Consider the following 14,774-nt stretch of genomic DNA (forward strand, 5'->3'; position numbering starts at 1 on the left):
TGAGGTGGCACCTCCGTTTCCACTGCCCCTTCGCCCGGACTTGCTCACTCAGGGGCCCATTCGTCATCCGGACCTGAGGTCCCTTCGTTTGACAGCGTGGCTCTTGAGACCGAGATCTTGACCCGTCGCGGTTTTTCGCCCGAGGTCATTGCTACCTTGCGGTACGTCCAGGATTTATCACAGAACTTGGGAGTCTTTCTATTCATGGTGTTCTGGATCCTCAAGAAACCCGAGGGTTTTTTCCATCCCCAACTTCTTGGTCTTTCTGCAATCTAGTCTGGCCAGGGGTTTGGCAGTTAGTACGGTGCGGGGACAGGTATCTGCTCTTTCCGCACTTTTTAGGAAGGCTATTGCCTCTCGTAGGGATGTGCGCTCTTTTTTTCGCGGAGTCGCACGTCAGTTTCCGCCACGGAGGGCAGTTGTGGCTCCATGGCGGCTTAATCTAGTCCTGGAAGCCCTTCAGCATAGGCCTTCTGAGCCTATGGATTCTGCTAAACTTTCACTACTTTCTTGGAAGGTGGCCTTCTTGGTGGCAGTCACCTCTTTGAGAAGGGTATCGGAATTGGCAGCACTTTCTTGCTCACCTCCTTTTCTGGAATTTTTTCCGGATCGCGTGGTGCTTCGTACTCGGGAAGATTTTTTGCCTAAGTTAGTGTCACAATTCCACATTAATCAGGACATTGTGTTGCCTTCTCTTTGTCCAGGACCTAAGAATCCAAGGGAGCGGGCCTTGCACTCGTTGGACTTAGTGCGGGCATTGAAGTTCTATCTTACGATCACCCAAGGTTTTCGGAAGTCGGACTCTCTTTTTATAATTCCGGCAGGTCATCGGCGTGGTCAACGTGCTCCAAAGACACGATAGCTCGGTGGATCCGTTCAGCTATCCTGGAAGCGTACCGGCTCAAGGGCGAGCCTTGTCCGGTTAAAGTTAAAGCTCATTCCACGAGAGCCATTGGCTCATCGTGGGCTTTTCGTCAGGGGGCCTCGGCAGCGCAGCTCTGCCGGGCGGCCACCTGGCGCTCCGTTCACACCTTTACTAAGTTTTATAAGGTGGACGTAAGTGCTTCAGCCGATGCGGCCCTGGGACGCAGGGTCCTGCAGGCGGCGGTAATTTAAGTTATCCCTTTACTTAGTTTTCCGTTATTTAGCGCGGTTTGCGCTCTTGCCTAAGTTTTGGGCTATGGAAGCTTCTGCCTCTATTTCCCACCCTTAAGTAGGTACTGCTTTAGGACGTCCCACGAAGTAGAGAATCTGTGTCTCCCTTCCTTCCCTTCTGCTGCTGAAAGCCGGATTTTGGTAAGAACTGACCTGTAAAATCCTTTTCAGCGAAGGAAGGAAGGGAGACACAGCACCCTCCCAGGGCAGAAGTGTTTTTTTGTGTTTCTAGATGCAGCGCGTCTCCTTCCTGATGTCGATCTTCTGGACTGGGTTTAGCGCTCTACGGCTCTCCTTCCAGTTTCGCCAGCTCTACACAGTTGTCAGGTCCAATGGGGTATGCCTAAGACTGTGTGTTTCTATTACATAACCTGTTTTCTCTCATTTCTGAAATTTCAGAAGGGGATATGTTGTTCTGCTGGTTGGTCTGCTCTTCCTTAGCTTGTGTACGGACTGATGAACATGGGAGTAGGAGGAGCCTATATACTGAAGGGGCCGGTCGTCTTTTTCCAATCTGAGGTGACTATCCTATGGGGCTCCGCCTACCCACGAAGTAGAGAATCTGTGTCTCCCTTCCTTCCTTGAAAAGGATTTTACAGGTAAGTTCTTACCAAAATCCGGCTTTTGTACAGATGGGACATCTGCGTGACGGTTTAACTTTTTCTCCAGATGCAGGTTCCTTGTCCCCCTAAAAGAGAGGGGAAAAGGAGAGGGGAGCTATAATCACTATTTCCTGCATCTGGGAGATGGACTACCAGTGTCATACTTACTGGGACTGGACCGGCGCTGGGCTCTTCAGATGCAGAGCGAGAAGCTTCAACAGACATGGTTTTGTCCTACCTGTAGATGTCTTCCTCTCCAGGGCTCCTTTTATGGGCGACCGGACCAGCGCCTCCCTCTGTTTAGAGGGCTCCTCCCCCGGTGTCCAGGTGAAGATTTTTGATCACCGGCAGCATTCCGCTCTTTTTCCCCCATAGCTTTTTGATGCGGTCCACAGTGGAACGCAAACTAACGGAAGTGACATCATCGTCCACAGCCCAGCGTCCGATGCCACTTCCGGGGCAGCGGAGTGCGCTCCACATCCTGGAGCCGGCATCGCCCGCGCATCCAGCGGGGGAAAGGAGGAGGAGGAGATGGACTGGAGAGCTCAGAGAGGCCTCCAGTCAGAAGATCCTGCAGACCTTGCCCGAGAGCGCGGACTGCAGGAGGGGGTCCCAAATCCGGAGGAGAAGGTAGCAGCGCCCTGAGGAGGAGAGGTAAAGACCACTCGATCCTCCACTGCCCGGCTAGTAGCTTTCCTCCAGTGCCTGTCGCTGGCCCAGCACACCGGGGATGACCTCTTCATCCCTGATAGGGACAGGAAATAACACTGGAGGGAGATGTGGGAGGGGCTATTTAAACCTCTTCGTATTTCCTGTCCCTATTAGAGTGGGGTTACATCCTCCTGTGTGCTGTCGTGGGGAGTTATTAGAGAAATAGTCACTGCACCTGTAGATAAATTCTCAAAGGGGTATAATTTCCAAAATGGGGTCACTTGAGGGGGATCCTGCTATTCTGGCACTTTTTACATAGTTTGAAAAAAGACCTAGGTCTATCAAGTTAAACCTTTCTCCACCAATTGTACATCTTGTCACTAATTTAACGATAACCCACAATGCTATGTGTACTGAGGAAATCATCCAGCCCTTTTTTAAAAGCTTTTATAGCGTCTGCCATCACTGCCTCTTGTGGTAGGACATTCCACAGTCTGACTGCTCTGACTGTAAAGAACCCTTTCCTGTTTAGCTGCTGGAATCGCCTTTCTTCCACCCCTAATGAGTGGCCCCTGGTCCAAAGTATGGTCGTTTGAAGGAATAAGTCATGTACAAGTCCTTTGTACCGACCATACATATATTTATACATGTAAATAAAATCTCCTCTGAGGCGCCTTTATTGTAAGCTAAACAAGCTCAACTTTTCAAACCTCTCATCATATGAGAGACCTTACATCTTTTGTAACAGTTCCAAGGCAAGAAACTAGATTGACTAACTTCTGAATATCCTTATTAAAATGTGGAGCCCAAAACTGGATCCCATATTCCAGATGTGGCCTCACAAGTGATTTATAAAGGGGTAACAAAATTTTGGGATCGCTGGATTTTATCTCTCTTTTTATACATCCTAAAATCTAGTTTGCTTTTGTGGCTGCTGCTTGACATTGAGTACTGCTGTTCAGCTTACTTGTAACCAGAATACCCAAGTCCTTCTCCTGTTCTGTAATCCCGAGTATACTCCCATTTAATGTATATGCAGCAATAGGATTACTCCGTCCTAGGTGCATTACTCTACATTTATCTACATTAAATCCCATTTGTCAAATGTTTGCCCATTCTGACACCTCCTTCAGATCATTTTGCAATATTGTAATGTCAAGGTCAGATTTTAACCCCTTTACCCCCGAAGGCTGTTTGCACAATAATGATCAGGCCAATTTTTACAATTCTGACCACTGTCACTTTTTGAGGTAATAACTCTGGAACGCTTCAACGGATCCCACTGATTCTGAGAATGTTTTTCGTGACATATTGTACTTCATAATAGTGGTAAAATTTATTTGATATGACTGGCATTTGTGAAAAAAATCCGAAATTTGGCGAAAATTTCTCAATTTTCAAACTTTTAATTTTCATGCCCTTAAATCACAGAGATATGTCACACAAAATAATGCATAACATTTCCCACATGTCTACTTTACATCAGTACAATTTTGGAACCAAATTTTTTTTCTGTTAGGAAACTATAAGGGTTAAAAGTTGACCAGCAATTTCTAATTTTTCCAACAAAAAAAAAATAAAATAGTTTTGTAAATTAAGTGACTTCGAGGGGCCTATATGACAGAAAATACTGAAAAGCGACACCATTCTAAAAACTGCATCCCTCAAGGTGCTCAAAACCACATTCAAGAAGTCTATTAACCCTTCAGGGGCTTCATAGGAATTTTTGGAATGTGGAAGGAAACGAACATTTAACTTTTTTCATATAAATTTAACTTTAGACCCAAATTTTTCTTATTTTTGCAAGGGTAACAGGTAAAAATTTACCCCAAAATGTGTTGTGCAATTGCTCCTGAGCATGCCGATATCCCATATACGGGCGAAAACCACTGTTTGAGAGCATGGCATGGCTCTGAAGGGAAGGAGCGCCATTTTACTTTTTGAATGTAAAATTTGCTTGAATAATTAGCGGATGCCATGTCGCGTTTGAGGAGACCATGATGTGCCTAAACAGTGGAAACCCCCCCACAAGTGGCACCATTTTGGAAACTAGACCCCTCTGGGAACTTATCTAGATGTGTGGTGAGCTCCTTGAATCCCCCAGGTAGTTCACAGAAGTTTATAACATTGAGCCGTAAAAATAACATTTTCACATTTTTCCCACAAAAAAATATTTTTCAGCCCCAAATTTTGCATTTTCATAACGGTAACAGGAGAAATTTCACCATGCAGTTTGTTGTGCAATTTCTCCTGAATAAGCCTATACCCCATATGTGGCGGAAAACCACTGTTTGGGTGCACGGCAGGGCTCGGAAGGGAATAAGAGCCATTTGACTTTTTGAATGTAAAATTTGCTTGAATAATTAGCGGACGCCATGTCAACCATGTCGCCCCTGATGTGCCTAAACAGTGGAAAATCCCGACAAGTGACAGTATTTTGGAAATTAGACCCCTCAAGGAACTTACCTAGATGTATGGTGAGTACTTTGAACCCCCAAGTGCTTCACAGAAGTTTAAAATGTGGAGCCAGGAAAATAAAAAAAAAAAACTGATTTTTCCCACAAAACTGTTTTTTAGCCCCAAATTTTTTATTTTCAAAGGGGTAACAGGAGAAAATGGACCCCAAAATTTGTTTTGCAATTTCTCTTGAGCACACAGATACCCCATATGTGGAGGAAAACTATTGTTTGTGCGCACGGCAGGGCTCAGAAAGGAAGGAGTGACATTTTGGAGCGCAGACTTTGATGGAATGGTCTGCGGGTGTCATATCGCATTTGGAAAGCCCCTGATGTGAGGGGTTTCCACTGTTTAGGCACAAGTGACCAAGTGACCCCATTTTGGAAACTATACCCCTCAAGAAATTTATTTATATGTGTGGTGAGCACCTTGAACCCACAAGTGTTTCACAGAATTTTACAATATGGATCTGTAAAAATGAAAAAAATATATATATATTCCCACAAAAATGTTGTTTTAGCCCCCAATAATTTAATTTTCACAAGGATAGCTGGAGAAAATGTACCCCAAAATTTGTCATGCAATTTTTCCTAAGATACCCCATATGTGGTTGAAAAACTACTTTGAGGCACAGTGCAAAGCTCGGAAGGGAAGAAGCGCCATATTGGACAGGGCTGTGGAGTCGGTAAGCCAAACCTCCGCCTCCTCAATTTCCATGACAGCGACTCCGCCTCCCTCTTACATGGCTCATGTTTAAGTGATATATTTACTGTAGCACAGATTTATCTCAGCTAAAAGTCTAGATCCTTAGATCAGGAATAGGACAGACATTTATAGGACATTTCATAACTTTCCCAAATTCTTATGAAAAAATATTCCCCACAAACTGCATTGAACTACTGTACCCAATGTATTATATATTTTAAGAGTCAGAGTCAGTCCATTTTATACCGATTCCACCAAAATGGACATCGACTCCGACTCCACAGCCCTGATATTGGAGTTCAGATTTTGCTGGGCTGGTTTGATGGTGCCATGTCACACTGGCAAAGCCCCTAAGGTGCCAGAACAGCAGAATCCCCCATAAGAGACTCCATTTTACAAACTACACCTCTCAATGAATTCATCTAGGGACGCAGTGAGCATTGTTGACACCACATGTGCCTCATAGAATTTTACACCAATGGGCGGTGAAGAAAGAATAATTACATCTTTACCACCAAAGTTTTGTTTGAGCCCCAGATTTTAAATTTCCCACTGGGAATTGGTTAAAAATGGGATCAAAATGTATCACACAATTTTTGCTGAATGTAGAAATACCCCATATGTGGCTGTACACTACTGCTTAGCCACACGGTGAGACGCGGGAGGGACGGAGTGCTATTTGCCTCCTGGAGCGCAGATTTTCCTAGAATAGTTTGCAGACTCCATATACATAGACCCTAAGTGCTAGAAGAGCAGAATCCCCCCTCAAGTGACCCTATTTTGGAAATTATACCCCTTTAGGAATTTATCTACAGGTGTGGTGAGGATTTAACTTTTTAACTCCATGGGTGTTTTCCAGAAACAAGTAGCAGTGGATGCTGCGGAGTGAAAATTGCAAACTGCCGTTGTAGTGACCAATACGTTGTGCCCAACTCGTGCTTCTGGAGACATGCACCCGTAAACTAGGCCGACTCTCATCGCTACAGAAATGCCAAACATGTGGATGCTAACTGCGGTTTAGGCACACTGAGGCTCAGAAGGGAGGTGGGGATTTGTATTTGAGAGCATAGAATTTGCTGAATTTCTTTTGGGGGGCAAGGGCCATTTCGCTTTTCCAGAGCCTTTGTGCTACTAAGTAACGTGGAAGCCCCCTATATTTCCGTTAACAGATGACGGACCTGAGTGAAGATTTGCTTTTTTTTGTGGACAGAGTCAAAGCTTTGTTATGATTCAAAATGTAATGTAAAATGTTCCCATTTATCCTGTGTCCGATGCTGAGCACTGATATCGGGATTTCCATTTAAATCTCCGAGTGACGCAATTCAGATAAAACCTCAGAGGGATCCATTCACTATAATGAGGCAGCAGAGTTATTCTGGATTCCGTCTGGCCTCTGTTTAGCAGTGTCCTTTTTTTTTCAGAGGTTCACAAAACTGTGACCGACGGCACTTTTATGAACTCCTAATAAAAAGTAGACACCGTGGGATCGCAGGCCAGATGGCGTCCATGGTGCCTCCATCTGCCTCATTACAGGGAATCTTCCGCTGGGGGTTCTGTCTGAATCACATATTTCAAAGATTTACACGGAAACCCAGTTGTAGGCGTTCAGCGCAGAGCCCAGGATAAATGTGCCTTACTGCGATCTCTGGGAAGCAGAATGAACAAATCAGCAGCAGGTGAAATGGTTTTATTTATTTTTTACACCGTTCCTTGTGTGGTTTAAGTGATTAGATGACTTTATTCTCCGGGTCAGTGCGATTACAGCGATACCAGATTTATATCGGGTTTTTATGTTTGGCTGCTGTCACACACTAAAAAATGCTTTTTTTATTTTGAGAACTATAATTTTTCCATATTTCAGCAGACCGAGTCATGTGAGGGCTTGTTTTATGCGAGACAAGTTGACTTTTTTTTGGTACCATTTTCAGGCACCTGACATTTTTTGATCACTTTCTATTCCGATTTTTGGGAGGCAGAATAAAGTAAAACCATCAATTCAGGAATAGTTTTTTTTTGGGGGGGTGGGGGGGTGGGTTTATGCCGTTCCGCCTGTGGTAAAATTGATCAGGCAGCTTTATTCTTCGGGTCAGTATGTTTACAGTGATACTACATTTATATAGTTTTTTATGCTTTGGTGCTTTTACACAATCTATTTTATATAAAAAGAGAAATTTTTTTGCATCAATTTACTCAGAACTATAATAACTTTATTTTTCGGCTGATGGAGCTGAATGGTGGCTTGTTTTTTGCGGGACAAGATGACGTTTTCAGCTGTACAATTTTTATTTACATTCGTCTTTGATCACGTTTTATTCCCCTTTTTGTTTGGCGGTGTGATGATAAAGACTGATTGTTTTTTGCTTCGTTTTTTATTTTTTACTGTGTTTACTAAAGGGGTTAACTAGTGGGACAGTTTTATAGGTCAGGTCATTCCGGATGCGGCGATACCAAATATGTGTACTTTTATTGTCTTTCTTCATAATAATATTTATTTATGGGTATAGTGTGTGTATGTATGTATGTATGTATGTATGTATGTATGTATGTATGTATGTATATGTATACATATATGTCATTATAATTTATTTCGTGATTTTTTTAAAAAAAAAAAAAACTTCCAACTTTTTTTTTTCTATTAATTTGTTCCATTATGAGATTTTCACTTTCTGCAGTCTGATCGCTGCTATAAGGCATAGCAGTGCAGGAGCTCTGCTATACCTTATAGCTGTCAGCCCTGCAGACACAAGATAGTTAGATCATGCAGTGCGCATGATCTACCTACCTTGCTAGTGACTGGTGATTCAGATGACATCGGGTCACCGTGGCAACGATTGTGACGTTGCAGGGTCTCCGATCCAAGAGCAGAGGGGCTTTTGTCCCTCTGCTCACTCGCTAAATGCTGCTATCGCAGCACTTAGGGGGTTAAAGTGCGGACACTGCTCCTGCCACCAAGTGCCGGGTGTCAGCTGCCAGAATCAGTGCGCGCGCGATCCTTGAGATGTGTCTATACGTACCTGGTCATTAAGGTCCAGACCGCTGGGACGTATAGATACATCTCACGTCACAAAAAGGTTAATATCCTACATATGGTAGGTTGGTGTCGTCAGCAAAGACTGACACTTTACTCTTTTCAGAGTCCTTTTCAGAGGCGCACAAAACTGTGGTCAACCGGGCTTTTATGCACCCTTAAAAAGAGGGATACCACCAAATCATAGGACAGAAGGCATCCACAGTGCCTCCATCTGCTTCATTACAGGGAATCTCATGTACTTCAGAGATTTACACGGAAACCGAGGTGTAAGCATTAAGTGCAGGATAAATGTGCGCCAAGCCTTAATGCGATCTTTGAGAGGCAGAACGAACAAATCAACAGCAGGTCAAGAATTGCTTTTATTTATTTTTTACACTGTTCCTCGTCCGGTATAAGTGATTAGACGACTTTATTCTTCGGGTCGGTGCGATTACAGCGATACCAGATTTATATAGTTTTTTATGCTTGCCTGCTGTCACACACTAAAAGACGCTGTTTTGAAAAAATAAGTTTTTGCATTGCCCTATTTTGAGAGCTATAATGTTTCTATATTTCTGCCGACAGATTCATGTGAGGGTTTGCTTTTTGCGGGAAGAGTTGACGTTTTTATTGGCACAGTTTTCAGTCAACATGATACTTTTTGATCTCTTTCTACCCCGATTTTTGGGAGACAGAATGAACAAAAACCAGCAATTCAGGAATTGTTTTTTTTTATTGGGGGGGGGGGGGGATTTTATACCGTTCACCGTGTGACAAAAGTGATAAGTCTATATTCTATGGGTCAGTAAGATTACAGCGATACCACATTTATAACTTTTTTTTTAATGTTTTTGGCTTTTACACACAAACTATTTTATAGAAAAAATAATTATTTTTGCATCGCTGTAATCTGAGAGCTAGAACTTTTTTATTTCTTTGCTGATGGAGCTGTACGGCGGCTTGTTTCTTGCAAGACAAGATGAAGTTTTCGGGGATACTATTTTTATTTACATACAACTTTTTGATCGCGTTTTATTCTACTTTATTTTAGCAGTATGATGAAAAAGCATTTCTTTGCCACGTTTTGTTCTTTATTTTTTCTACGGTGTTCACTGAATGGGTTAAATAGCATGACAGACTTATAGATTGGGTTGTTCTGGATGGGGCAATACCACTTGTGTGTACTTTTTTTTTTCTTCTTACATAAATATAAGTATTAGTTGGTGTAATATATATATTTTGTGATATATTTTTTTATATATTTTTGTAACTTTTTCTTTTTCACTTCATCCCTCTATGGGACTTTAACTTTTATTACTTTGATCACTGGTAAATGCAATGCATTAACCCTGTGGAGGGGTTAAAAAATACATTTTAAGCAAATGGCTGCATCTCGAAGGGTTTAAAACAAACTGTTTCAATAATATTTAGCACTCTATACTCACCTGTCTGTTTAATTTTACTGCCAAAATTGTGTTAGAATAACTGTAGTTGCAAATCTCTGTTCCTTTTTTAAAATGACATACTTTTAATTTTCGAGGTGCTTTGAGGCTGACAATAGCCACAAGGCTACTGGAGAAGAGCCGTTCCACAATGCAAACATCTTCTGTGTCGGCTGCAGAGACAAGACAAAAATATAATTTTGTTAACACGAATTCTTAAGTGTATATTCACTTGCTTGTAAGCAACATCAAAATGCTCGTGTGCGTCAATTATAACATTGACATTCATATGAATTAGCCTTTAAAGTAGGCTGGGTGATTAATCAAATTGATTGACAGTCTGCATAATTCTTTTTCAAAATAGAAAAATCAAATTGTGCCCTGCCCACGTGATGTGCCGGGTCAGTGATCTGCTGTGCAAGCAGCACTACTACGGCATGAACTGAATCCCCTAGCAGCGAGAGCACAACTCACACGGCAGACAGAGTCAACGTCAGGAAGAGTAACACCAGTAATTGGTAACTCCTACATCTCCCTGCAACATCCATAAGCTTGGAAAAACAGAGTGATACAGAGCTTGGGCTAAGAGATCCTGATGCATACTTAAGCCAACAGTGAAAAGCCCATCCTGCATCCAGCCTGTGTGCGGTTCAATATGTTGCTTCTCTTGTGCAGAAGATAAAGTAATGATTATCCCCCTCACACTAGTCCATTTCTGTTCTCAGGCTCCCCTGGCTTCAGCGTACCAACAAGCCGCATTGTTGACAAAGACTTCTGTGGAAGCTGAAACATTGCAGATCTATACCCCTGGATAAGGAGAATTATACTACTGTTACTCTATGTCTTGAGTGTTGCATGGCATGGACTGATCAACTTGGTGAATTGTTTTTATTACTATTACGACAGGTTCAAATAATTTCAAAAGGCATTGTGTTATATTAACACATGACAACTGCAGCAATCTTATGTGACAACGTTTTACTGCTGAAGGCCAGGCTACAGAGACTGTCAGGAGGCAATTATAGTGCTTTGCTTGTTTTTTTCCCATTATTTTAAGATTAATTAGACTAAGCTTAGCTTTAAAAGAAAAAAAAATTGACAGTTTAAAAAAAAAAAATGGTTATATTTTTTGGCAAAAAAAATAATTATAAAACATATGCAAAACAAGAGATTAGATTATCAGATTGTTCACATTTTTATAAATGAAGGCAAACTTACTGCACTCATATATTTGTTCCAACTTATCCACAGAAGGCAAAGAAAAGAACTTATACCCAGATTTGATACCGACTGCTAAGGATCTGTAAGAAAAGAAGAAAAATTATTGGGAACAAAGTAAAATAATCAATTTTATTTTTTTAGGCCATATTCTGTTCACATTCATAGCACTAATGGAACCAGTCATGTGAGTAATGCATTCAGTGCCTGCCTCAAAAGAGGACAGAACTGTGGAAGAGGTCAAATGATTACCCACATGACGCTACCATATTGATGACTACTGATTACATAATGGCCACCATCCGGGGAGCCTTGAAACGTAGCACAGGTAAGCAATGGGAGTATTCACGAGAGATATAGATAGATAGATATATGCAAGCCCATGTGTGTGTGTGTGTGTGTAAGAGATAGATAGATATATATATATATATCTATCTCTTACACACACACACACACACACACGGGCTTGCAAAAGTATAAACCCCCTTGGCATTTTTTGTGTTTTGCTACCTCACAACCTGGCATTTCACAGGTTTTTTTTGAGGATTTGTATCAGTTCATGTAAAGAACATGCCTACAACTGTGAACATTTGCTTTTCTTTTTATTGTGAAGCAAACAACAAATAGGACAAAATAACTGAAAACTTCAGTGTGCATAACTATTCACCCTCCTAAAGTGAGTACTTTAGTCTCCTTTTGCAGTAATTACAGCTACAAGTCGCTTTGGATTAGCTCCAGAATATCCCTGTATTTCGTACCATCCATCTTCCCCTCGACTCAAGACAATTTTCCCTGTCCCTGCTGTCGAAAAACATCCCCACAGCATGATGCTGCCTCAAACATGTTTCACTGTGGTGATGAGCTTCGTTGGTTTGGTGCCAGGCATAGCATATACTTTGGTGGCCAAAAAGTTCAATTTTGGTCCCATCTGACCACAGCACCTTCCTCCATAGATTGGGAAGTCTCCCACATGTCTTTTGGCAAACTCAAAACTAGACTTACAATTTTTGTGCGTAAGTAAAGACTTTTTTCTGACCACTATTAAATAAAGGCCACCTCTATGGAGTGTACAGCTTATTGTGGTAGTATGGACAGAAACTCGAGTCTCTGATTACCTTTGATCTCTGTACTGCCTCTCTGATTAACGCCCTCCTTTCCAGGCTGAGAGTTTTGGTTGGCGGCCCTCTCTTGGCAGGTTTGTTGTGGTACCATGTTCTTTCCATTTGATGATAATGGATTTGATAGTGCTCCGCTGGATCATCAGAGATTAGGATATATACAGGTGCTTCTCACAAAATTAGAAGATCATCAAAAATTTTATTTATTTCAGTTCTTCAATGCAAAAAGTGAAACTCATATAGAGTCATTATAAACAGAATGATCTATTTCAAGTGTTTATTTCTTGGCTTACAGCCAATAAAAACACAAAAGTCATTTTCTCAGTGAATTAGAATAATTAACAAAACACCTGCAAAGGCTTCTTAGGCGTTTAAAAAGGTCCCTCGGTCTGCTTCAGTAGGCTCCACAATCATGATGAAGACGGCTGACTTGACAGATGTTCAGAAGGCAGTCATTGACACACTCCCACAAGGAGAGTAAGCCACAAAAGGTCATTGCTAAAGAAGCTGGCTGTTCACAGAGTGCTGTATCCAAGCATATTAATGGAAAGTTTAGTGGAAGGAAAAAGAGTGGTAGAAAAAGGTACACAAGTAACTGGAATAACCGCAGCCTTGAAAGGATTGTTAAGAAAAGGCCATCCAAAAATGTGGGGGAGATTCACAAGGAGTGGACTGCTGCTGGAGTCATTGCTTCAAGAGCCACCACACACAGACGTATCCAGGACATGGGCTACAAGTGTCAGATTCCTTGTGTCAAGCCACTCATGACCAATAGACAACGCCAGAAGAGTCTTACCTGGGCCAAGGAGAAAATGACCTGGACTGTTGATCGGTGGTCCAAGGTGTTATTTTCAGATGAAAGTAAATTTTGCATTTCATTTGGAAATCAAGGTCCCAGAGTCTGGAGGAAGAGTGGAGAGGCCACGATCCAAGCTGCTTGAGGTCTAGTGTGAAGTCTCCACAATCAGTGATCGTTTGGGGAGCCATGTCATCTGCTGGTGTAGGTCCACTGTGTTTTATCAATACCAAAGTCAGCGCAGCCATCTACCAGATAATTATAGAGAAATTCATGCTTCCCTCTGTCAACAAGTTTTTTGGAGATGGAAATTTCATTCTCCAGCAGGACTTGGCACCTGTCCACACTGCCAAAAGTACCAATACCTGGCTTAAAAACAACAGCATCACTGTGCTTGATCGGCCAGCAAACTCGCCTGACCTTAACCCCATAGGTATTGTCAAGAGGAAGATGAGAGACACCAGACCCAACAATGCAGACGAGCTGACGGCTGCTATCAAAGCAACCTGGGCTTCCATAACACCTCAGCAGTGCCACAGGCTGATCGCCTCCATGCCACGCCGCATTGATGCAGTAATTGATGCAAAAGGAGCCTGACCAAGTATTGAGTGCATTTACTGAACAAACATGTCAGTAGGACAACATTTCAGATTTTAAAAACATTTTTCAAGCTGGTGTTATAAAGTATTCTAATTTACTGAGATAATGACTTGTGTTTTCGTTGGTTGTAAGCCATAATCATCAACATTAACAGAAACAAACACTTGAAATAGATCACTCTGTTTGTAATGACTCTACATAATATATGAGTTTCACTTTTTGTATTGAAGAACTTAAATAAATTAACTTTTTGATGATATTCTAATTTAGTGAGAAGCACTTGTACATATTTTTTATGACCCTACACTGACTTGTACTTAACAACCTTGTCCCAGACTTGCTTGGAGATTTCTATGGTCTTCATGGTATTGTTTGGTTAGTGGTGCCTCTTGCTTAATGGTGTTGCAGCCTCTGGGGCCTTTCAGAGAAGGTGTGTATATACTAACAGACCATGTGACCGTTAGATTGCACACAGGTGGACTTCCTTTCACTAAGCACGTGACTTATGAAGGTAACTGCACCGGTCGCTCATCTATGGCTGAAAGTTGGAGGCGGCTGGGAAGAATGTAGTTCATTTACTCATAGAAGCTGGGCTTTCAGTGCGGTGGCTGCCCGTCTTTAACCCCTTTCTGACGTGGTATGTAATAGTACGCATCACGTCGGAACCCCCGCTTCAGCGCGGGCTCAGGTGCTGAGCCTGCACTGAACCGGGCACATGTCAGCTGATTTATACATCTGACATGTGCCCGCAACAGCCGCTGTTAACTAGTTAAATGCCGCTGTCAATCTCTGACAGCGGCATTTAACAGCGCCGCGCCGGAAGCGCGTCACTTACCCCGCCCATCGGTGACCCCGTCACGTGATCGAGGGTCACCGATGGGTTAGAATGATAACGCAGGGTCTGCAGCAGACTCCTGTGGTTGTCAAGGCCAGATTGCTAGGAGCGCAGCCCAGTGGTCGGTGCTCATAGCAAGTGAGCACAGCTGCTGCATACAGGCGATCTGTTCATCACCTGTATGT

At 42.5% G+C, this 14,774-nt stretch overlaps 1 protein-coding gene across 2 annotated transcripts in view; it reads right to left on the reverse strand.

Annotated features, from left to right (window-relative positions):
• The window catches only part of WIPI2 (WD repeat domain, phosphoinositide interacting 2), a 124,747-nt gene that overhangs the window by 95,063 nt on the left and 14,910 nt on the right, over positions 1–14,774 (reverse strand). For both annotated transcript variants that reach the window (XM_073647825.1, XM_073647826.1), the window contains exons 2-3: positions 11,241–11,323; positions 10,026–10,195 (exon numbers count right to left, since the gene is read on the reverse strand). In XM_073647825.1, the coding sequence (XP_073503926.1) occupies positions 10,026–10,195; positions 11,241–11,323 (253 nt within the window). The remainder of the gene's footprint in view (positions 1–10,025; positions 10,196–11,240; positions 11,324–14,774) is intronic.

The sequence above is a fragment of the Phyllobates terribilis genome, unplaced genomic scaffold, assembly GCF_046119375.1.
Source record: "Phyllobates terribilis strain yellow unplaced genomic scaffold, ASM4611937v1 Scaffold_9__5_contigs__length_417890890, whole genome shotgun sequence".
Lineage (NCBI taxonomy): Eukaryota > Metazoa > Chordata > Amphibia > Anura > Dendrobatidae > Phyllobates > Phyllobates terribilis.